This window comes from Antechinus flavipes, chromosome 3 (assembly GCF_016432865.1).
Source record: "Antechinus flavipes isolate AdamAnt ecotype Samford, QLD, Australia chromosome 3, AdamAnt_v2, whole genome shotgun sequence".
In the NCBI taxonomy this organism is placed as follows: Eukaryota; Metazoa; Chordata; class Mammalia; order Dasyuromorphia; family Dasyuridae; genus Antechinus; species Antechinus flavipes.
Genome location: NC_067400.1, coordinates 324,251,024 through 324,276,978, shown reverse-complemented (window position 1 = coordinate 324,276,978; position 25,955 = coordinate 324,251,024). Strand labels below are relative to the sequence as shown.

The 25,955-nt window shown below is 36.8% G+C and overlaps 1 protein-coding gene across 7 annotated transcripts; it reads left to right on the top strand.

Moving 5' to 3' along the window:
* The first annotated feature begins 1,632 nt into the window (after nucleotides 1-1,632).
* Nucleotides 1,633-25,188, top strand: LOC127554205 (uncharacterized). Of its 7 annotated transcripts, none has more exons than XM_051985553.1 (3): nucleotides 1,633-1,766; nucleotides 20,173-20,222; nucleotides 21,123-25,188. In XM_051985553.1, exons 1-3 carry the CDS (start codon nucleotides 1,687-1,689, stop codon nucleotides 25,169-25,171), a joined length of 4,179 nt encoding a protein of 1,392 aa, XP_051841513.1. In that variant the 5' UTR covers nucleotides 1,633-1,686; the 3' UTR covers nucleotides 25,172-25,188. The 7 variants fall into 7 exon arrangements, with proteins under 7 accessions (XP_051841513.1, XP_051841512.1, XP_051841515.1 ...); XM_051985552.1 differs by having other exon boundaries at nucleotides 21,120-25,188; XM_051985557.1 differs by lacking the exon at nucleotides 1,633-1,766 and adding an exon at nucleotides 13,272-13,505.
* Nucleotides 25,189-25,955: the final 767 nt, after the last annotated feature.

Genomic DNA, 25,955 nt, shown 5'->3' with positions numbered 1-25,955 from the left:
AAAACAATTCATAGTCATATGAAAAAATTCCCTGAATCATTAGTGATTAGAGAATTGCACATTAATAATTTTATACTATTACATTATCTAAAATGATAGAAGAGGCAAGAGACAAATGTTGGAAGGAATGTGGAAAAATTAGAGACACTGATTTATTGTTGGTGAAATTGTGAACTGATGCAACCATTTTGGAGAGCCATCTGGAATTATGGAGTTATAAATCTGCTTATTCCCTTTGATCCAGAAATGTTTCTACTTGGTCCATATCCAAAGATAATTAGGGAAAAAAGAAAAGAGCTTATATGTTTTGAAATGTTTATATCAGGATTCCATCTCCTTCCCAGCTGGACAAATAGAGGCTGAAAAGTTCCTTTAGAAATCATAATGCCTCATTGTGATGCGCAGAAAGAATTCTCACTGAATGGACTTGAGTTCTAGTCTCAAGTCTGCCTCGAATTTATGTGATTTTTGAAAAATATCACCGAGCTCCCTTGAAAAATTAAGCCACATTTGGTTCTCTGGGTCTAGCCCTGGATTAAATGATTCCTACAGTGCCTCTTGGGCCATCACCAGTCGCTTTGACTTTTGTGTTGTCAGTGGATTTTAATGACCCTGGAAGAGAGTGAGACTGACAATTTTGTGTAACTGCCTCACTTAAATCCAATTCATGCAGAAGTCAAGACATCACCCCAAGATGTCACTGGTCCTCTTCAAAAATGAAGGATGAACAATGTCCATCATCCTAAAAGTCTAGATTCTTTGATCTAAACTGGTATTGTCAGACTCAGAAAGAGATCACCAGAGCAGTATACTGACTTAGACAACCACAAATTATTACTATCTGGGTTTTGCTGTATGTTTTGGGGGGTTTTGTTAATTATTTCCCAATTACATTTTAATCAATTGCAGGCCATAATGGAGAGTTTTTACATTGTTCTCCTTTACCTGGTAGAATGTAAGCTTCTTGCAGGGAATTAACTTTTTTGTTTGTTTTGCTGTGTGTTTATGTGTGTGTGATATATATATATCTTTGCATATATTTATAGGTATGTCTTTCCATAAACATATACATGAGTATTTGAAAAGGAAGAAATCACTAACAACTAAAAAAAACTGCCTATAAGAAATAACACAAGCTGAGGCCAGGAAGCCAGAAACCCTAGATAGTGCAATGGATGGAATGTTGGTTGAGCTTGGAGACAGGAAAATATGAGTTCAAATCCTGACTCAGACATTTGCTTGCTAGCAAGGCACTTATCTTCTCTTGGACTCAGTTTATTAATCTGCAAAATGGGGATCATAATAGCTGCTTCCACACAAAATTAAATGAGAAATTATGTAAAGTTTTTTTGAGGCTTGCAAACAATAAAAGCTCCTAATTATATCCTTACTTTGAGACTTGCAAAGAAAGAATGTAATTGGGGGCTTTTATTGTTTATTCTATCAGAAGAAGCATTCTGGGGCAGCCAGAGGGCATAGTAGATGGAGTGCCAGACCTCAAATCAGGAAGATCTGTATTCAAATCTAATCTCAGACATCAGCTGTGTGACCTGGGCAAGTGACATCACTGAACTTCCTCATCTGTAAAATGAGCTGAAGAAGGAAATAGTTTACCACTCCAGTATGGAGTCACAAAGAGTTGGATGTGGCTAAACCATCTGAACAACAACAACATTATTTCTACTAATGGGTGAAAAAGAGGAGGAAAAACATCCCAGCCATGGGAGAAAACTTGCACAAAAGCAGAGAACAGATTTCAAGAACAGGTAAGTAAGCCATAGTGTTTTATTCAGTATGGGAAGATGAATATAATGACATGAATCTGGAAGGTTGGCTGATCTTTTGGTGAAGGGATTTAAATGTCAAGCCAGAGAGCTGGTTTTTTTTGTCCTCAGGGACTAAGTAGTCTGACACTAAGCTAATGAGAAAGAGATTCCCTCTTAAATGAAAAAGAATTGACTTAGAAATATCTTTTTCTTTCTTCTTAAAGATTATAAGTGATGAAAACATGAACAGTTCTAAAAAGAACAATCCCTCTGTTCTAGATGACTGAGAGATGACTTTATTCATTGATTATACAGGAGATAGAACACTTAACTTGAATTCAAATCTTCCCTCAGAAATTTTCTGTGTGTGATCCTGGTCAAGCCACTTGACCTTTCTCAGCTTCAGTTTTCTTATCTGTAAAAAGGAGGGGATTGGACTTAAAAACTTTCTTTCCAACGCCAAAGCTACAGCTTTCCTCATCATACCCTCTTACTCCAAAGCCAAATAATTTTATATAATTTAAATAATGTGAAACTTGTCTATTTCATTTAGGTTTGTGTCTGGTATGGGAGCCTAGATTGAACCTCACCTCAGTGGTCAGATCTCAGTTCATCCTCAAGTTAGTCATCATAACCCGTTGGAGAGTGATGAGTTTGTTAGTCTATGGTTTAGGCTTAATGGAACTGTTTCCAATATTTCAATATTGAAATTTCACCCTTTGGGTTGATTCTTAGCTAGGTAGAAGAGTAAAGTAGGATTTGGGAGTGGGTAAGAATATGATGTGGTAGTACAGACCCACTGACAATTTTGCTGAAAGGTCTAAGATATGTTGGCGCTTGATATTAAGATTTGGAACAGTGTCTGATTGGTGGTTATGGTTGATTGGAGATATCCCAGTGGTTGGGCTAGATAGAGAAATCTTTTATATGAGGTGTATTCTTGGTACCAGAGATGTTGACCTATAATTCTAGTTTACTCTATTTTTTTTGTTCTGTACATCAAGTGAGATTGAACTTCAGTGGCCTAATTCTGGTTGAAATGAGAGCTAGCCACTAAGGATATTTCATACACACACACACACACACACACACACACACACACACGTGTATATGTACACATATACACATGCATATGCATATATTTATATATGTACACTTTAAATTTCATTTTAATTTTAAATTTAATTGTAAAATGAAAAATTGCATCATTTGCATCAATTTCACTCAAATAATTCATTAAAGTTTTCATGTGTATTTGATTGAACATAAATTTAATTGAGCATTCACTTTCCATAGAACAATTTACCAGCATTACTTAATATGAATATTTCATCATCAAACATGTGTCATGCTATCACTAAGAGTATGATGTGATAAATCAACAAAATTACTTTTTACTGTTTTTTTTCCTCAATAGAATTTTGTTTTTCCAAATACATATAAAGATAGTCTTCAACGTTCATTTTGATAAGATTTTGTGTTCCAAAATTTTTGTCCCTCCCTTATGTTCCTCATTTCCAAGAGAGAAAACAATCTGATATAGATTAAATGTACAATATTTTTTAAACATTTGGATATGTTTTAAAATAATATTTTATGGCTAACAAATGCATTTTAAATAATATTTTATAGTTAAATAACAATTTTCAGAAGAAGAAATTAAAGCCATTAATAGAAAAAGTACTCTGAATCACTATTGCTTAGAGAAATGCAAATTAAGACAATTGTGAGCTACCACTTCACACTTTTCAAATTGGCTAAAAAGACCGGAAAAGATAATGATAAATGTTGGAGAGGATGTGGGAAAACTGGAACACTGATACTTTTTTGGTGGAGTTGTGAAATGATCCAACCATTCTGCAAATCAATTTGGAAGTGTGTTTGAAGGGCTATAGAACTTTGCATATTCTTTGATCCAGCAGTGTCACTACTAGATCTATATCCCAAAGATATCATTAGGACCAATACTTGCAAAAATGTTGTAGCATCCTGTTTTGTATTGGCAAGGAACTGGAAATGGAGTGAACACACCCATCAACTGGGGAATGGTTGAATAAGTTATGATGTATGAATGTAATGGAATACTATTGTTCTGTAAGAAATGATGAGCTGGCTGATTTCAGAAAAGCTTGGAAAAATTTTACATGAATTGATGCTGAATGAAGTGAGAAGAACCAGGAGAACATTGTATACAGTAACAGCAAAATTATGTGATGATCAATTGTGATGGACTTGGCTCTTCACAGCAATATGGTGATTCATGGAGATTTCAATAGACTTGGAATGCCAACCTCATCTAGAGAGAGAACTATGGAGACTAAATGTGGATCAAAGCATGGTATTTTCACTTTTTGCTTATTTGTTTGCCTTTTCTTTCTTGTGTTTTTTCCCTTTTAGTCTGATTTTTTTTATTCAATATGACAGACATGGGAATATGTTTAAAAGTATTGTACATGTAATAACCTATATCAGATTGCTTGCTATCTTGGGGAGAGGGAGGAGGCAAGGGAAGAAGGGTGAAAAAAATTGATAGTACAAAATCTTACAAAAATAAATGTTAACAACTATCTTTACATGTATTTGGAAATACATTGATTAAAAATAATATAGAGAAAGATCAGTTCTAGATGTAGGATGAAAAGAAAAATAATGTAGTATGTCTAAAGACAAGGAAAGAGTATCAAATACAATAAGATATGAGTGGTAAACAGCATAAATTGTTGCAGAGAGGTTAAGAAAATGAAAACTAAATATGCATTTGTTTTTATGATTTAGAGATATTGGTGAATATTGTGACAGCAACTTTAGCAAACTGGAATGTGTCAGATTGTATGTCATAGGGACCATAGATAGAGAGAAGTGATGGCATAAGTTAATAGATAACTTTTTTCTTCATTTTCAAATAAAATTTTATTGACAAAAATAATATTTTACTCTTTCCTAATTACATGTAAAAAGTTTTTCCCAATTTTTTTTAATTTTGAATTTCAAGTCTCCCTTCCTCCCTTCCCCTTTTCCTGAAGCATAAACTTTTTGATATATGTTATACATGTATATTATTATATACCATGTTCTTCTGTTTTGGCTTTCTTCACTTTGTATCACTTCATGTAAGTCTTTCCAGATTTTCCTGATATTATCCTGCTTGTCATTCCTTGTAGCATAATAGCATGCCATTACAATCATTTACCATATTCATCCATTCCCTAACTGATGGGTATTCACTCCCATCATTTCTTTGTCATCTTAAAAAGAGCTGCTATAAATATTTTTGTAAGACAGGTCTTTTTCTTTAATAAAATCTCTTTGGGATATGACCTAGTACACTGGCATCTATTCTAATTCTGCTTGCTAATCAGGGTTGCCTGGGCATATGGTTCCATACTCAGGGTTAAGTACAGTTTTGTCCTGAGAAGGTCTAAGCTTAGCAGGTAAAAGGATCGCCTAGTGGTCTTGATCTTTCACAGTATTGATTTAGTGATTTGTTCCCTATGGCATTGTTTCCTAGGGTTATAATTCTGGCTGAAGTGTGAGCTGCATATGGAGGTCTTGGTGTATTCTCCGTCTGATTGTTACAGTTGGATGGAGATTTGGCTTGGTGGAGTTGTGGACATGTGCTTTATTGGTAAGGACCAAATATATTTGTGTCCTAAGACCATAAAGATAGTAAAGTTACTTCTTTATGATCATAGATTGATAAAATGGTGGCCTGGAATTCCATTTCCAGAGGAATTGTTTCTTAATGTCATTTTTTTAAGAGGGTGGGAGAAGAAAAAATAAAGAAATGTATATGGTAATTTTAATACATATTTAAAAAGCATAGTAAATTATACATAACAGATTTGCAATTTCATATTCTATCTTTTTGTGTTATACCATGTTAAGAAAATATTTGTTTCATTTCATACATTAATTTTTTTGAAGAGACTTCAACATTGGAGTCTCTTTAAGCCTGGTTCTTAGAGCTGAGCAGAGATTTTGTCCAGTGGTTGAGTCAAGTAGAGTAATATTTTAAAGTTTTTTGCCCATTTGAGATGGTTCTTAGTAATCTGGATTACTGGAATTTTGGCCTCATTGTTTAGTCTCAGTGATATTTTCCCAAATAATCTGGTGCTGGTTGCTGTGTGATCTGGGGCTAAGAGTATATTAAGTCTTCAGCCTTGGGATTAACACTTGTTAAATCTTATGTAGATTTATCATAAAGAGACTTAAATTGAGGTAAATTCTGGGATTAAGAGGTTGTTTGGCGATATAATCCTCTCGTGGATTTACCTTCAAATATTTAGGATCTGATGAAAGTTCAGCTGTGTGATTAGCAATAAGGAGCAACAAGGCCTTATGATGAGGGGCAGGTAATAATCTGACCCGGTGGTCTGGATATTATGACAAAGTTGTACAGTGGGCAAGTTCCATCAAAATTATAGCAAAAAGGTCTAGACTCATTATTTAGATGAGGAAATGTGATATATAGAGAAGCAAAGTTATTTATCTAACTACCATTAGCTAATAAATGGTATACTTGTTGTTGAATCACTTTTCAGACATGTCTGACTCTTCGTGACCCATTTTAGGTTTTCTTGTCAAAGATATCATAATAATTTGCCATTTTCTTCTCCACCTCATTTTACAGAAGAGGAAACTGACCCAAATAGGATTGTGACTTGTCCAGGATCACACAGCTCCAGGATGGTACTACATCCAATAGGCCACCTACTTGCCCAAATTGTGAATGGCCAAGACTTAAACCTAGAAAACTTGAGTTTTGAGCATGTTGGGTGGTTTGCCTAAAGTCATGGCTATTTTAGTGACAGACACAAGATTAAAATTCTGGTCATCTGGTTTTTAAAAGATCGGCCTTTGGCTTACTATCATGATTTTGGTTCTCAAGAGAACCACAAGAAAGTGTTGCCTTCTCCCTCCTTGGAGATTTCTAAGAAGAGTCTGAACAGCTATTTATATTGTATGGATTTCTTTCATCAATAGACTGGAGTAGATGGCTATTTTCTGTGATTTTTAACTGGTAAGGTTTCAGTGAAGAAAAACTAAAAACAATGTTCTCAGTTTTGGAAAATAATTCTGTTTTTCTCTCATTTGTTTATCAAATAATTTTTTTTGAGAAAATACTATTTACAAATAACTGGAAAAATTATAAAAGCTCACCCTTGCCAGCAGTAATGTCCCATGGTGAGGGGCTTTTCTTTAAGACCTTGGTGTGAAGTCAAATCGTGTCTGACACATAAATGTTGCATGACGTAGGCAAATCAGTTAGCCTCCCAGTGGATAGATAACTATACAACTATAAATGGTAGAAAAGATGTCACCAATAGAGGAGATTCCCTCCTTCAGCAAATTTTCAGCAAAATTACAAGTTCAGTCCCTATCACCACAGCCTTCTATAGCTTCTTTTTTCCCACTGTCAGGTTGACCCTCACTTTCATTAGAATCTACTCTAAAAAGCCATGACACTTATTTACATGCAATTATAAACTACCCCATTTCTTACCCCCTAACACCCGATTACTCATTTTTCATTCCTTTTACCTCACCTACTCCAAAGTTTCAACCTAACTCCACTTAGTTCTTTCACTGGATCCTTTGGAATACCTATTACATTGACAATAAACTTGTCTTCATCTTAAATCTTTGTCTCTCTTCTGTATTCTATCTCCCAGCTCTTACTGAAAACTGGCTTTTCCATTATGACATAACCTTTCTGGCCATACTTTCTAGTACTGGCTACACTTTCACTCATTCTCCTTAGCTCTCCAGTCAAGGCAGAGGTGCTCCTCAATGCTATTTCCAGTTTCTACCCCTAGCTTTAGCATTTAGTAATCTTATCTTCCTTTTGAAGTTCATGTTATATTTACATCATCTAACCAATCAAAAATCATAGTAGCCAATGACTTTAGGCCATGGACTTCATGGAAAATGAATAGATTGAGGAACTATGTAGTTAGAATATTTGAGGGACAGTCAATATATACATTGAAGATCATCAGTATGAAAAGAGTTAAGGAGAGAAAAATTGTGAGTAAATAGGAGAATAAAGAGAAATGACTTGAAATCATTCTACCTTGGCCATGAGTCTAATTTCAATCTTGCCAACATCCACAAATGTTCCATCTCTATGTTCAAGAATTCCCTAATCTCTTTATTCAATCATAATCCAGGGCTTTTCACCTCTTTGTCTTTTCTTGTAAAACCCTACTTTTCATCGACATCATGACTTTCAATTTCTTTGATCTGCTCAATTCTCTTCCAGGCCATCTCTCCTTCATTAATTACTTTTTCCTCTTCTCCACATTATAACCTCTTGGTGAATCAATTCAACTCGAGATTGTCCTTCTCTTTTGAAATCCTAGCAGTCTTATTAAATCACTGATTACATCCAGTCAAGTCTCAGCCTGGATCACACTTATCACTTAACACCTTCAGTCCTATATATGAACAAAAATTCATTAAAGAAAAGAATTCCTTAAAAATAATATGACAAATGGAAAAAGAATTATGAAAGCTCGCTGAAAAAAATAATTACTTAAAAATTAAAATTGGGCAAGTGGAAACTAATGACTCTATGAGACTTTAAGAAAGAATAAAACAAAGTCAAAAAAAAAAGAAGAAAATGTGAAAATATTTCATTGAAAAAACAACTCTCCTGGAAAATAGATATAGGAGAAATAATTGAAGAATTATTAGACTACTTGAAAGTCATGATCAAAGAAAGAGTCTAGACATCATATTTCAAGAAATTATCAAGAAAAACATTCCTACTATCTTGGATCTCCTGAAAGAAATCCCCTAATGAAAATTCCTGGGAATATTATATTCAAATTATAGAGTCTCAGGTCAAAAAACAAATATTTCAAGCTGTGAGAAAAAAACAACAGTCAGAATCACAAAATCTTCCATGTTAAGAAAGTAAAAATATGATATCCAAAAGAGCTAGGATTATAATAAAAATAACTTAGTAAAACTGAGTGTAATCCTTCAGAGGAAAAAAATTAATAAAATAGAGGAATTACAAATATTTGTTATGAAAAGACCAGAACTGAATAGAAAATATGATATTCAACCACAAGACTCAAGAGAAACATATCAAGTAAACATGAAAAATCACTCATAAAGAACTCAATGAAGTCAAACTATTTTAATTCATATATGCAAAAATGATACTTGTAACTCCCAAGAACTTTATCATTACTAGGACAATTAAAAAGAACTTTATCATTACTAGGTCAATTTACATAGATAGAGACTATGGATGTAAGTATTATGTTGGAATGATCTTCCAAAAAAAAAAAATGAGAGGGTGAGAAAGAGAAGAATGCAAGGAAAATTTCGCTCTTACAAGAGAGAGGAAAATCAGCAAGAGAGGTAAGGGTAATGCCTGAACCTCACTCCCATCAGAATTAGTTCAAAAAAGAAAGGCTATATACAGTTAGTTGTGTATATACGCAACATGTTCAACAGGGAAATAAGAGGAAAAAAAGATAAGAGGAAGGAGGGGGGATGATAAAAGGGAAGATGGATTATAGGAGGGCAGTGGTCAGAAGCAAAGTAGATTTTTGAAGAGGGATAAGATGAGAGGAGCGGGGAGAGGAAAGGAGGGAGGAGAAAGGAAAGGCAGGAAAGAGGGGGAGAGTAGGAGGGAAAAAAAGGAAAGGAAGGAGATAGGAAAGGGAGGAAGGGAAGGAGGGAGGGAGGAAAAGAGAGAGAACAGAACAAAATAGGATGGAGGGAAATACACAGTTAATAAATATAACTATGAAAATGGATGTGATGTGCTCATCCATAAAACAGAAACAGAGAGAAGAATGAATTAGAAACCAGAATCCAACAATATGTTATTTATAAGAGTACATTTGAAACAGAAAGACATATAGAGAGTTAAAATAAAAGTCTGGAACAGTATCAAATATGCTTCAGCTGAAGTAAAAATGGCAGGTGTGGCAAATGACAAATGTTGGTGAGAATGGGGAGAAGGATATATTAATGAACTGCTAGTGGAATAGTGAACAAGTCTAAACATTCTGGGGGATAATTTGGAACTGTGCCCAAAGGGCTATAAACCTGTGTACATCTTTTGACCCAGCAATACCACTAAGAGTTCTATGTTCCAAAGAGATCAAAGAAAAAGGAAAAAGGCCTACTTGTGAAAAGTACATGTAGCTATTCTTTTTGTGGTAGCAAAAAACTGGAAATTAAGAACATGACTATCAATTAGAAAATGGCTAAACAAATTGTGATATATTATTGTGATGAAGTACTATTGTACTATAAGAAATGATGAGATGGGATGGTTTCAGGAAAAAATATGGCAAGATCCATATGAGATGCAAAGTGAAGTGAGAACTGAAACAGCAACATCGTAATGATCAACATGATGATCCAAGACAATTCTAAAGAAATTATGATGAAAAATGCTGTTCAATCCAGAGGTAGAACTGATGAACTCTGAATGTAAAATGAAGTATATAATTTTTCATTTTTCTTTATTTTTTGGAAATGTGGCTAATATGGAAATATATTTCCCAAGATTGATTTCATTTGTATAATATTTCTATCATAGTGCTGGTTTTCTCATTGGGTATGGAAGAGAGTGGGAGGGAGAGAGAATTTGAAACTCAAAATTTATAAAGAAAAGGATATTAAAAATAAATGATAATTTAGAATCTAAAAAAAATTACTAATGACCTCTTTGGTACTAAATCCCATGGTCTTTTCTGAGTCCTTATTCTCCTAGACCTCTCGACAGCCTTTAACATGGTTGATCACCCTCTTCAATTTGAATATACTCTTCTTCTGAGTTATACAGAATACTACTCTTGTTAGTTCTCATGGATTAAAAGAGCTATCTCTTAGAGGTTCTTTAACTAGAATCAAAATGTTAAACTAAAAAGGAGGAAGTTCTTACACTTTGTGATTTGGAGTGATTTTAGTTGGGAGAGGGCTTCTTTTTAGCCCCCCTGAGAAACAAATTGTCCAAGACTAGCTCTAACATTCATTGATTTTATAAAATCATCTCACAGTCTTCGGCTTAAATTGCAAAGCTGTTCCTATCTATGACAAAGAGTTCTTTGGTATATTTCTGGATTTTTCATTTGGTACCAAAAACACTTTATTTTGAGAATGTGAGACAATCAGGAAACAATGGGGCAAATTACTATAAAATGAGAACTAAAATGCTAACTAGTTTACACTTCCAATATATGTTTTTCTTCTCTTCTTTCACATAGTAAATCATTCTAATAAGCAGAGAACTCCCATCCTACAGTGCTTCTTATCAGTAGAGGGAAGAAAGATACTAGAAGAGTAGGAAGCAGGACATTGCAAAAGTTCCCAGATCAGGACATTGGAAAAGTCTAATTTCAAGTGGTTTCAGTGGATCAAGGTTTCCCCACTTGATGAAGACCAGAGAGAAAACAAATATCCAATAGAAAGGAAACAACCATAAGAGAAGCTCAGTAATGAAAAAAGATAAGTGACTCTGAAAGACTTGAGAATTTTGATCAATTAATTATGTCTCCAAAAAACTGATGATCAAGCAGATTCTTAAAGAGGAAATAGACTATAAGTTCACAGTAGACATGTATTTTTCAGATGCAATCAATGTTTTAAATTTTTTTCCTCCTTGACTTATATAAGGGAAAGCACTTATTTGAAGAGGGAGTAGAAGAATTATGGAGGAAGGAAAATAGGGAGTTGTAATAGTAAAAAAGAAAGAAAAGAAAGAGGGAAAGAGGGAAGGGAAGAAAAAAGGAAGGAAAGAAGCAAGGAAAGAATAGGGGGAGGAGAGAGAGAAAGAATGTGAATGAGCCATTAGAAAATGCAGAAGAGAGCTGAAAGAAATTATGCAGTGGACACAGACAAGCAAGGTAGCATTGGTACTATAATAACAAATTTAATATGTGCTTTTAAAAAACCAAGTAGTCTGTAAGAGAGAGGTTCATATACAACGTGTTTTTAATATACTTTGTATATAGAAATGTTCATGTTTGCTGATTTCATAATAAAAATAAATAAACAAGTCTTTTCAGAAAAGTTTGAATAAGGCTGGTGCCCTTACTCAAAGAAGACATAACATATTCTCTCTCAGACATCTATAGCAGAATTAAATGTTATCTCTCTCTACAAAAGCAGTTCTGTCCCTTTCTTGTTTCATGAACTACTTTGGCAGTCTGGATAAACCTATGAACTTCTTCTTGGAATAATGTTTTTTAAATGTGCAAAACACAAAACATAGGAGGATTACAAAGGAAGCCAATCAATTCAAATTAATTAGTTATATAAAAAAACAATGCTTACACTCCAGGCTTTAAGCCCTGAATACACAAATTTTCTTTTGAATGCATAAAATCATTAACATTCTCTTTTTTGTTATTAAGATCATTAATGGAGGAATTACTTTGCTCATAATCTTTGATCTAAAAAGCTCAAAAAATTTACAGGGGCTACTGATATTGGGATGAACTTGTAGTAGGGCCCTAATAAAAGGTCTAATAAAAAACTATTTATTTTTCCTTTCATGGTTCTTTAGGAAATTTGGTCATTGGTTTTTATACTTCTATTAAGGGCAGTATGAGCTAGTGATTTCTTAGCACAGTTCGAATCAAGCTTTTAAGGCTTGAAATGAGAAAGGACAGCATAGTAGGAGAAAAAATGACAGTTATGGGAGAAGGGAATTTTTTTTTGATGGACTGATTAATTCTATGTTCAAGAGAGTCCAAGATAGATGTGTGAATTTAATGCTTTTACCAAAAAGGGAGGCAACAGATCCTTCCTTAAATCAATTTTCTCTTTTGCATTTAACACACCTCCAAAACACACCTTGAGGGAACAGTATAAAATATGCATTCTATCTTAACTTCCCATAATCTGGATACAAATGTTGCCCTTAGGGGGAAGAGTAAGAGATTGGAGCTCCAAAATTCACTCAGCCTAAGTATCATAGATTTAAAACTGAAATGGGTCTTGGGACCACCTCCTCTCATTTTACAGATGGGCATGTCATTTGACTTGCCTAAAATCAAAACAGGCAGCAAGGAGCAAAGAAAAGATTTTATCCCAGTTTTTTTTTTTTGTTTTTGTTTTGTTTTGTTTTGTTTTGTTTTGTTTTTTTACTCCAAAGCAAGTAATCTTTTTACTCTGACTGGAGTTAAAAATTCATGAATTTTATGCTTGACAAAAAGTGACTCCTCTGTGGAAAGGGTATGGAGAGGGATGGAGAGATAGGTGTGGGAGGAAAGGTGTTCAATTGGTTAAAATCAACAAAAAATTTGTCAATATGGCTTTGAGACAGAGCAACTTATAGTCACTGAACCAGTTTATCTATTTATCTCTGCACATCTCTGATTGACTGGTCTCTTAGAGATGGGTGGGGCAACTCTGCCAACTAGTGGACAAAGGACAACTAGTATTTTATGATGTCAAGAACAACTCAGATCCCTTACCTGGGATAGAGGCATCTAAAGGCTCAGTCAAACTAAAAGTATCTGAGGAAGCATGTCTTTGCTTTCTCTGTGTTCTAGGACTCAGGCATCTTAGGACAATGGCTTTTTTTTTTTCTTAATTGACCGATTATTCTTTTAGTTACTTTATCTTTTTGTATCAGGGGATTTAGTCCCTTTGCCTTCCTTTCTTGGAAGGTTCTTGTTGCCACCAAGGACTAAAAACTGCAAAAGGAATTATCTACTCCTGATCTTCATAGCCTGTTTCTAGCTCTTCCTGAAGTTCTTACTGGTAAGAAGTGTTGTAGTACTTACTCTTTGTGCTGGGAAGATTTTTTTTCCAGGTATAAAAATGATAAAAATTTTCTTGCAGCCAGAAATGGAAATAGAAAAGGACTGAAGGCCTGTCTGTGTTCAGAGAAAATTCTGCAAACCTAGATCAGGGAGCCCTTGCTGATTCCTCAGCAGAGCAGTTGAGGAGAGAGGAGGGTTTAGGTACTGAAAAGAGCACTGACTTTTGGAGTCAAGAGGTCAGCATTTGGGTTCAAATCCTGATTCAGGTGTTACCTGTGTGTGTGACTTTAGACAGATCACTTAGGTTCAAATTTAATAGCCTTTTCTGCTCTAAACTGAGGTAATCAAAGTCATTGATCTTTATCATGATTGTAATATTTGAAAGTGGTTTACCAAGTAATTCTCCCCTTCAAAAAAAATCACCATCTATCAAGTTATGTTTAAATAGAAATAATAGCTTTAAGTATCTTTTCCCCCCTGAGACAATTGAGGTTAAGTAACTTGCCCAGGGTCATATAGCCAGGAAGTGTTAATTGTCTGAGGACAGATTTGAATTCAGGTCCTCCTGACTTCAGGGCCAGTGCTCCACCTAGCTGCCCCTAGCTTCAAGTATCTTGAGAATATAATGAGTTGACACACAGGGATTCAGGGGTGGGAAGGAGGAGAGGAATTTAGTATAACAAAATAAACCCAAAGATGGCTTCAGAAATTGTTCTCTATTTTCATTTTTACCGAGTTTGTGTGAAAACATTCAAATGAGTGCTTATTGGGAAGATTGCTAGACAGAAATAATAAGACAAAATCTGTTGGATTTAATGTCTGATCCACATGGGCAATTTTGGATTTCCCTAGGGTTGTCCCTGGGCACCATAAGCCAAGATTTGCTTTGTTGATAATTGTTGTAAATAAGAAGATTCTTTGCCAAATAGCTATTACTAATGTCAGGGGAGCATTTGGGGGGAGAAATGTTATTAAGGAATACATTCAACAAGCAGAATCCTTCCCCCAAAAAAATAGTGTCCTTAAGAAACTTAAATTATATTGCAGGAATTATTATCTGGGAACTTTGAGCTTTTTTTTCCCCAATATTTCAAAATAATTACAATTCAATATAATTGATTTCCTTTGAAATCGTTTTATGTATTATTTTATCCTAAAAGACATTATTCTGAGAAGGGATCCATTTCCAGGTCAAAGAGACAGTTTTACTCATTTTTTCTGGAAAAATGCTAAACTGACCATTTAATAGCCCCATCAACAGTACATCAGTCACTATTTACCTGTCTGAAGCAACAGTCCCTGCAACACTTGATTGCTCCCATTTTTGACTTATTTTTGTCATTCATCAGAGAATGAAGTATTGTAGTGCTCTCTCAATAAGGCAGTGTTCTCTGTTGAGGTTTTCTTGGGGTCTCTGGGAGCAGCCTTCGTTTCAGTTAAGTAGTCACTACAAGTGTAGCCAGGTGTTAAAGTCCAAATCCTTCACTGTCTCTTTCAAAGTCCTAGCTCCTTCGCTTGGGGCTCAGCTAGTTTTCCGGAGGCCTTCCTCTCTCCTTGGTTCCATGAGTTTGAGCTCCTGCCTCCTTCTCTGCCCTCTGAATCTCTCCAGATATACAAAAGTTTGTGCTTCAGACTCCAGCCACAACAAAGGTGGAAGATGGAATAAATCTGTCAGCCTCAGAGAGTTTCTAGTGGGCTTGTCTTTCCTGACCTCTGAGAGCATCTAGTTTATATGCCCCACACTGAGTATACACAAGTCATTATATCACTAGAAAACCATTATTTGTTGTAGGATTTAATCAATGCTAAACTAGATTTAACTATTGTCTCCTCAATTCCACTTAGTACCTTATTTCAACTTCTGGCCCATAACATCTCCTTGTAGGATTAAATCAGTCATACTGAACCATGTGCTAAATTAGATAACTATTGTCTCTATCAATTCTACTGACTTAATACCTTGTAAGAATCCTTTGTTTCAAGTTCAAACTTCTGGCCCATAACAAAGTATAGTCTCAGAGTTGTTTTAATTTTAATTTCTCTCCTCATGAGTGATTTGAAACATGTTTTTCTATTTATAACTTATAAAACATTTTTTATCATTTACAATTTATGGAACATATTTTTATATCACTTATAGTTTGCAAATTCTTCTTTTGATAACTGTCCTTTGGAAATTTTTCTTCTGGGTGATAGCTATGGGCTTTAGATTGACCAAAACTGTGATTTCAGCTGCTCTGATTATTGTTGTTTGTCTTACATTCTCAAAGATCACCAATGACAGCAGGAGGATGATGTCTTGACTTTCAAGTGAATTGTATTTAAGTGAGGCAAAGTTGTGCAAAATCACCAGCCTCACTTTCTCCTTCAGAGTCATCTGAGTCCAGTGGCAAGACAGGTCAAGATACTGTTGATGGCTCTGGATGCAGTGGGAGATTTGGGCCTTTTTAAGCTAAGTTCTTTTCCAGATCTCAGTTTGTCTGAGGCAACTCCCAATCAATGATTAAAGGTTAGATAAGAGTTGAGACAAACTATATACTTGTTTGTCTTCATAAGGAGTCAGTTTGGGAGGGGAAGATCCTCACAGTTTCTGGCAAGATTGGAAGCAATTTCTATTTACACTCACTCTGAGCAACATAGATAGGTCCAAATTATAAATTGCTTAAATATATAGCTTATAATAGCCTAATTCTACATATCATGTATATTCATATGTATATATCAATCAATATTAAATGTCTACTATGATCTAGGTACTATGCTAAGATCTGAAAATCCAAAATATAGTCCCTCAAGAAATCTAAAAAATTCCGTCTCCATCTCTTTGTATATCTCTCTTTGTCTCTATCTCTTTTTCTTCTCTCCCCCAACTTTGATTCTGTTTCTGTCTCTCTCTCTTCCACCCCCTTTTCCTCCTTCCCCACTCTACACACACACACACACACACACACACACACACATCCCTATATCCCCAAAAGTCTTAGTGAATCTTTAACCTTTATTAGCTTAAATATAGAGTCTATAATAGCTCAATTATATGTATCATGTTTGTACATTATATATATACCAATCAATCAATAAACATTTATTAAGTGTCTACTATGATCTAGGTACTATGCTAAAAGCTAGGAACCCAACAAATGGTCCCTCAGGGAATTCACAGTCCAATGGAGGAGAGACACATCATGCAAACAAATACATATAAAGCAAGTTACATACAGAATAAGTAGAAAATGAAAAAAAGAAAAAGGCACTAGAATTAAGAGGGATGGGGAATGGTTGTAGGCGGAATTGAGAAAGAAGAATGTTTCAGACGTGGGGAACAGCTAGAGAAAATGGTAAGAGCCTAGAAATGGAGTCCTTTGTTCATGGAACAACTAGAAGATCAGAAAGTATGTGTCAGGAGTAAGGTGTATGAAGACTGAATGACAGGAGAGATCTAGGTTATGAAGGGCTTTGAATGCCAACAGAACATTTTGTATTTGTTACTGGAAGCAGTAGGAAGCCACTGTAGTTTATCTACTGGAGGCAGGTGCATGACATGGTCAGACCTACATTTTAGGAAATCATTTTAGTGACTGGAGGATGTTAGGTTGAGGAAATATTTGCAGCAGGCAGACTGCTCACTCATCCCTCTTACCAAGCAAGCTTTTGCAATAGTCCAAGAGAAAAACGACAAGGGACTGTACTAAAGTGGTTGTTGTTTTTGTCCTTCTCAAAGAAGCAAGTAACTTCAGGGAGGTGATGCAATGACATACAGGTTAATTGGATTGGAATGAGGGAGGCTGTGTTAGATCACCTGCCTCACTTTCCCCTCCAGAGCCATCTGGGTCTAGTGGCCAGATTTAGATCAAAAGGACTAGAGATGGCCCTGGATGCAGTGAAAGATCTTGGTCTTTTGAAGCTCAGGTCTTCAACAGGTATCAGTTTGACTTGAGGACACACCCATTCAATTATTAAAGTTAGGTAGCAATTCAGGCAAAGAATCTCCTCTTTAGCTTAGACCAAAAAAAAAAAAAATCTAAATAAGTGAATGAATGAATTAATCTACGAAGGGAAAGATCCTCAAGGTTTCTGGCCAAAGCAGAAATCCTATTTACATTCAATTTGAGTCAATCAGGGCTCAAACAATGATCAAACTTTTAGGACCTATTGGTGGCTAATTAGAATCAGATTGTTGTTGGTTTAAGGCCTGGTCTTTAAGAAGGAAATCTAGCCAGCAAACCTCAAGATATCTTAAGAGGGTTCAGAGGTGCAAAAGAGGGGGGAAAAGCTTTTAAAATGATGACAGTATTAGAGAGGAAGAGGGAGAATATTCAAGAGATGTGACAGAGGTGGAACTAACTTGGCAACAAATTAGAAGAGAGATGGTGAAGAGTCCAGGATGACTTTCAGATTGTGAATCTGAGGGATTAATTGGATGGTGTTATCCTCTAAAATAACAGGGAATGTGAGGGTAGAAGGGTAGGGAGACTTTAAGGGGAAAAGTAAAAAGTTCTGTTTTAGACATAATGAGTCTAAGAAGTCTAGTGGGTATGAAAGGCAGTTGTGAGACTGGAGATCAGGAAAGGTAGATGGGAGCCGATGAGATTACCAGGTGAGGTAATGTGGAAGGCCCAGGTTCTGTCCTGTGGTTAGAGAGAATGGTCTAGAGACTGACTGAACAAAAGAGAATGAGAGTTGTCAGAGAGGTAGAAGAACCAAGACAGAGTAGGTAGTCCGAATACCTAGAAAATGGGAGTGTATCAAGGACAAATTGCTGATCAACAGTGACAAAGGCTGTAGAAAAGTGAAAGAGAATGAAATTTAAGAAAAGGCTATTGAACTTGACAACTGAATGATCATTGGTAACTTTGGAGGGAGCAATTATTATGGAAATGATAATCCAAAAATAGACTGTAAGTCAAAGGAGAAAAAGTGAAAGTATCTATGGTAGACAGTCTTTTTCAGGAATATATCTAACAGGGCAGAAGAAGAGATATAGGATGCTAAGTTAGAAGGGATGGAAAGATCAAATGAGCATTTTTTTGAGGATGGGGAGACATGGGCACGTCTGTAGGCAGTAATGAATGAGTCAAGAGATAAGGAAATGATTAGGAATAAGTGAAAGAGTTAGAGATGATAAAGGGGGCAGTCTATTGAAAGAGATGAGATTGAATAAGGTATCTTGAAAAAAATAGGTTAGCCTTGGTAAGGAGAAAACATACCTCATTTTGTAAAATGGGTAATAGAGGAAAATGTGGTAGAAGGCACCTGAATGACAGGAAATGAAAAGGGAGTTCATAGTGAAATGGCCTTAATTTTACCTGTAAAATATGAGGTGAGGATCTCATCTAAAAAAGTAGGGAGAAGGGAGAGTCATGGCAGGTATGAGAAGAGATGAAAAAGTTTGGAAGAGCTGCTGTGGTGAGATAGTGAGATGACAAAGGGGAGGGTACAGTTGGATTGCCTATCAGCAGTGAGGGTCCATTTGAGGGTTATGTAACATAAATTTGTACAGGACCCAATCAGAATTTTCTCTGTTTTCATTCTGCAGCATGTGTATAGAAAGGACTCCTTTCTATACAAAAGATGGGAGTGATTCAAGGTTAAAACTTGGCAGGCATAATTGACAAAATAAAAAGGAGGCCATAGATTCAAGAAAAGAGAACAAGATTGAGTTGAATTGGTATACCAAGAGGTCAAGATGTGAAGAAGAGGAAACAGTGGCTAGAGCAAGGAAGATGACCTGGGAGAGAATTAAGAGTATATACATGTACTTATATGTATGTGTGTATGGTGTGTCCCAAAAGCCATTATGTAATCTTAAGCTTTAATAACAGTTACATATTTAATATTTGCTACATAATAACTTAAATACAAATTATATATATATATATATATATGTATGTGTGTATGTATCATCAAGATGCATTAGTCAATTTCCTGTCTATGTGTCAATTCTCTGTAAAATTTTACTAGGGATGTTACATACAAATATTATTTCTATTTTACTAATTCTTTTTTAATCAGTTCTTTTCTTTAGAATAAATTTTGCCAATGTTAGCAGCTAGGCACAGTGAATAGAACACTGAGCTTGGAATCAGACATCTTCCTGAGTTCAAATCTAGCCTCAGGCACTTATTAGTTTTGTGACTCTGAACAAGTCACTTAATCCTATTTGCCTCAGTTCCTCATTTGTAAAATGAGTCAAAGAAGGTAATGGAAAGCCAATCCGGTATCTTTGCCAAGAAACCCCCTTACTCTCCCCTCCCCCCAAAAAATGGGGTTATGAAGAGTTGGATATGAATAAAACTATTGAACGTTCATATATAATATCAATGCTGGGAGCCAACACAAGGTAGGAAAGAAGGAGGAAAAGAAAAGAGGGAAGGTTTGGAAGACAGTCACTAACTTCCACTTTTTTTTTTCTTTTTTTGGAGGTGGTTAATTCTAAGGTGAGAAGATCATAACTTATTCATAAGCTAGCAGTGACTAGAATGAATATGAGGAATTGGGTTTAGAAAAGAAATAGCCCAGAACAGGGTAGGGTCAGTCTTCATGGCAGCTAGTTATTTGACTGTTACTTTTCAAAGTCCTTTGGGAGGAGGACAAGACCTTAGGGTCAGAGTTCATGCCACATATTTATTAACAATTTATTTCCCTCCCTTCCCCCCTTCCCCCAGGAAATCCTTTAGTAGTCAAATGGGGAGAAGACACAGAATATTTCCCAAAGGTGAGAACTTTGTTTTTCAATGATTTTAAATTAACCTCTCCACCTCCCCTCCTATACAGCACCTCTCACTCTTTTTGACCATTTTTGTGGTAGTAGTCATCCATTTCATCATGATTCCATGAATCCTGAAAACCGACAAGATATAGTAAATGGAAAGAACATTTATTTTTTTATCTAAAAATCAGAAGATCTGTGTTCTGGTTCTGCCATGTGTTCTGGTCCTACCCATGTTACCCTGGGCATAGTCACGTTAAGATCTCTGAATTTCAGTGTCCTATATTTTAGTCCTGGATGTCCATTTTTTTGCTAGCCTTTGGGCAAATCACTTACCACATTTTTTAACACCTTATCTCTAAAATGGGTATAATATTTACAAACACACACACACACACACACACACACACACACACACACACACAGAGTGTAAAAGGATTGTTAGCAAGACCTGAGTTAAAATCTGGCCTTAGATATTTAACTTCCATTTGTCTCAGTTTCCTTATCTGAAAATAAGGAGAAAAATAGCACCTAGTCCCCAGGACTATTGTAAGGATGACATAATATTTGTACAATACTTTGCAAACCTGAAAGTGTTATATAAATGTTGGCTATTATATTTATATTTATTATTGTTAATAACTTATGAAGGACACTATTATAAAAATACAATCCTCTTTTTCATCTGTCACATAGGATTAATGACATCTATCTTAGAAACCACATGAGCTTCTAGATCAAAGGAGGCAATATATATTCAAATTGTCAAGTACTTACAGACATGTTAGGTATAGAAAAGCCCATCCATTTGGTCCATTACTTCTTTTTCTCCATGTTTCTTTCCCAAATATTATATATGTAAATAGTTTTTGGCTATCTTCACTCACATCATATCTTTTTCAGCAGCAGAACTGATCCAGTTCCCCCAAAATAGTCTGTATCGCCAGACCTCATCAGTGTTGTTACCATGTCCTCCACACCGGATTTCACCATTCTGGGAAAAAGAATACCAGTCAAGGACTGAACTGATGTCTCTCCTTCACCAAACTTCTAGCACCTCACAATCATCACACCGTCAGTACCACAAGAATGTACAAGAGCCTACATCGTGGCTCAAACATTCAGGCAACCCTACCAAGATGCCCCACCTTAATTATAGAGCAGTGGCAGCACCATTGCCCCGTCTTCATCACCTGACTAAACCAGGCTCTCGTCACAAGCACCGTACAGTGGCTCCAGTCTTGCCTTTACCTAGGACTGATATCCCAGCCAAAAAAACTCCTGGGCCTTTGATTCCCATTGATCAGTGCCTTATACCTCCTCTTGGTCTCAAACACCAGTATGATTTTCCTTCGGATTCTGACCACCGGTTGGAGAATTCTTCAGGTTCTGACCATCTTCCCAAGATTTTCCCAGCTTGTGATCATTTGAGTATTGAGGATCTATCACTTCTCAACCCAAAGGACCCAACTTCAACTTTCTCTGACCACCAGACTAAGATTCCATTATATAAGAGCCACAAATCCAGGGATACTCCAGTTCCTGACACCCAGATCAAGACCAGTAGCCCTCTGGCAAGACCCCCCACTCAGGGGACCAAAGTTTTGCCAAGACCCAGGCGCCGGATCAAGGCTACCAATGCTCTGTTAGGACTTTTTAACTTGGACCCTGTACTCCATCCACTTGCAAAATCATTACCTTTTACTAACTGGACCAACGCCCCAACATCCTCTCCAAACCATGGGACCCAGACCCAAGCTCTGAAGGCATCACATAGTGACTTGCAGCTCAGGGAAGCAATGTCCTTTTTACAATACCTTGAGCACCGTCCTAGACCCCTAGCTGTACCTACATCACATCTGAATCGGAAAAACAGGCCTACAACTGTATGCAAGTTTAACAATCGCCAACTACATGGACCATGCCCTCTTGCCCATGTCTCAGTTCAAACAGAACAAGACAACTGGGAAACTAAGCTTCTGAGAAAATACCTCCTGGATTCGCGTCCATGCAGTCCTGAGGAGAAGCCTTTAACTATGCCACTAGAGCCTTCCACTTTAATGAAAATTGACAAAGAGCCTTTTGAAGCAATTTTCCAAGGAAAAGCTATCCAGGACATACCTCCATCTAATCTTGACCTGAAAACTGACATGACCTCAGAGCCAACTGTCCATGTCTCCATTCAAACAGAACCAGACACTTGGGTAACAATATCCCAAAGATTAGACCTTCAGGAAAAACTTCCATCCTGTCCTGACCTGGATACGGACATGATCTCAGAGCCTATTGTCCATGTCTCCATCCAAACAGAGCTAGACACCTGGGAAACAATATCCCCAGAGACAGATTTCCAGGAAACATTTTCATCCAGTCCTGATGTGGACATTGACATCACCCCAGAGCCTACTGTTCATGTCTCCATTCAAACAGAGCTAGAAACCTGGGAAGCAATATCTCCAGAGACAGAACTCCAGGAAACACTTTCATCCAGTCCTGACCTGGAAACTGACAAGACCCTGGAGCCTCCTGTCCATGCCTCAATGCAAACAGAGGTAGACAACTGGGAATCACCATCTCCAGAGACAGACCTCCAGGAAACACTTTCACCCAGTCCTGACCTGGAAAGTAACAGGACCTTAGAGCCTCCGATCCATGCCTCCATGCAAACAGAGCTAGACACTTGGGAAACAATATCCCCAGAGATAGACCAGGAGGAAATCTTTGGAACAGGACAGGATGAGAACATCATTCCACTGGACTCAAGTCTCCAGGATATATCTGGCCCTCACCAAAGGACCACACCTCCATCCAGTCCTACGCCCGGAGCTGAGCATACATCAGACTCCAATGCCCTGGTCCTTCTTCATCAAGAACTAGAACAATGGAAACCACCACCACAGGAAATAGATCATCTGGCTATATTTTCATCCAGCCTAGAAATGGACACTAGGAATGTATCAGGACCCACTGTCAAAGAATCCGTTCCAATGAAAGAAATGTACTGGGAAATAATATTAGCAATGCTACTTGGACTATCTAATCACCAGGCAATAACACTAGATGAGAAACATGAAACTGCTCCTCCACTGGATTTGGATGACCAGGAGAGAATACTTTCTAGCCCTGATGAGACAAAAACACCTCTACCTAGCCCTAATCACCAGATTGAGGATATTTCAAATCCTGATGCCCAGGCCACACTTAAACAAAAATTAGAAGAATGGGCAACACTATCAGAGGAAACAAATCTCTGCAACACATTAGCATTTACCACAGAGTCAAACTCTGAGAAAATTCCAGTCCTTAGTGATCTGGACGATCACATCTCAGATGGAATAGAGAAAGAAACAATTGAAATCATAGATATAATGCCGCTGAGAATAGAGAGCCAAGAAGCAAATCAAATAGTCGAGGATCATTGGGCAATAACACCTCTTTCCCCAGACAACAGTGACCAAGAAAATGCTGTACCTGCACTTGACCATCAGCTCACACCAATCCTCAGTCTGGACCATGAGCAGGAGGCTGAAGATACAGCACATGATCTTGCCCAAGATTTAATAGTTCCAATAGACCAAGAGTCTGGAGAAATAACACCATTGGGAATAGACTTAGTGGCCACAATTCCAACAGGCCAGGATAATGAGGCAACAATGCCTCCAGTGGACTTAAAACCTAAAGAACCAACTCAACTTGTCCTCGAATCTCAATTCATACCTTCATCCAGTCCTGACCAGAAGACTAAGGACATACCAGATCCAAGCTCCCAAGTACCCCTTCAGCCAGGATCTGGCCCATGTGACACAATGTCATCAGGAACAGAGCTTCAAAACATCATTCTAGGAGACCAGGATCAAAGGATAACACCACCATTGAACTTAGACAATGAGGAAACGACTCTACTTAGCTTTGACCAATGTACAACACATCCACCTAGTCCTGACAAACAGTCAGAAGTTGCTAAAGATCTCAATACTCAGGCTACATTTCCAAGACATTTAAAATACTCAGCAAAAGTGTTTGAGGGTCAAGAGTATGATACACCTCCACCTACTCCTAGTCCCTCAATCACTATTTCATCCATCTCAGAAAACGAGACTGAATCTGGAACAGAATCCACCAATGTGTCAAGTACATCACCAGGAAATGTGGATGATGAGGAAGAAATGCCTCCAAGCCCTGACAAGACCATATCATCATCAAGTTCCAATCACCAGATTGAGGCTCCAACAGGTCGTGACCACCAGCCTGAGACTGAGCTGAGCTCCGACCACCAAAACGAGGTTGAATCTGGGCTCCCACATCAGCTCCATTCTGTGCAAAAGAAACAGACCAAATTGCATTTAAATTACATCAAACCATACACCATCGAGGGGGGAACTATCTGTGATAAAACTGCTCATGCCATCATCAATTCCATCCCTCGGGAGAGAATAAAAAATGACATTTGTAAGGATATTCCCTTCCCTCTGAGTCTTCATGAATGCAACTCATGTGAATACGTAGTCTGTTTAATTTGTGCCTCCTGGATCCCAGATGGCTGCCCACATGAAGGAATGAAATATCCATGTGAAGCTCAATTGCTTGCTGTACCAATACCTATACCCATGTGTGAGAAGGAGATTGATATAAAATTTGTCTTCAAATGCCCCGAGGCAACAGTCTCTTCCCTTTTCAGCACCTCAAGCACCCATAGCTATTTGAAAAAGTCTTCAGAGTCATTTATCTCAGACACTATGCTACCCGTTCCATCAAGGCCAAAGTGGTTTCACTTCATCCTAGGAAAGTCTCTCCCACAGTGGAAGAAAGGCATTCCTAGAAGCCCAGAGCCCCTCCTAGACAAGGTCTTTGAGGAGGGAAGCATTAGCAAAGAAGGGGAAAAGGCAAAGACACATCGGACATCTTTCAGATCTCTCCTAGAGAGATTTCAGTGGAGGCAAAAGGAAACTAAATAACTATATTTTGAAAGGAATTGATTCCCCCAGTGTATTTTTGGCTTTTGTGTCTTATTTTTTTTATAGTGATTTTAGTTATTAACAAAAGGAAATGATAAAATTGTCTCTTCTTTGCAGTTTAAGAGTAAATTCTCCATGTTTTTTCCTTTCGTATTCCATCGTTTGTAGAGCCCTCTGTGATAAATATGGGGAAAATATAGACAATAGTCACAGAGGAGGGGCATGCAGCGACCTGGGTTGCTACTTGCATCTTTGGTGGAACTATTCAAATCAATGAAATCACATGTATATCTGAGTATTGAGGTAGATAGACTGTGCTCAGAATTAATGGATTCCCTGTAGGCCAGAAAACTTCATTCTTTACCTTTCTCACATTAATAATTTAATAAATGTTTTCATAGATTAAAATGTGACTACGTATATAATCTATAAACCTTTTTATCCTCAATTCACTTCCTGACTTAGTCTATGTAATATATATATAACAAAACCACAGGATTTTAGAGTTGGGAGGAGAGATCAGTCCATTTTCACAAAATTCTCCCATACAATATACTTCCAAATTGGCATAAACATTCTCAATATTTAGACTTCAATGGCACAGGTTCAAACCTCTTCATCATCTTGGTTGCCTTCTTTTGAATATTTTCAAGGTTACTAATCTGTTTATTAAATTGTGATACCCCAATCTGAATCCTATACTGCAACATATGTAGTTTGAGCAGAATAGAGTTCAAAAAAATGGTCAGATTCTCCTTATTCCATGGAAACTAAGTTTCTGAAT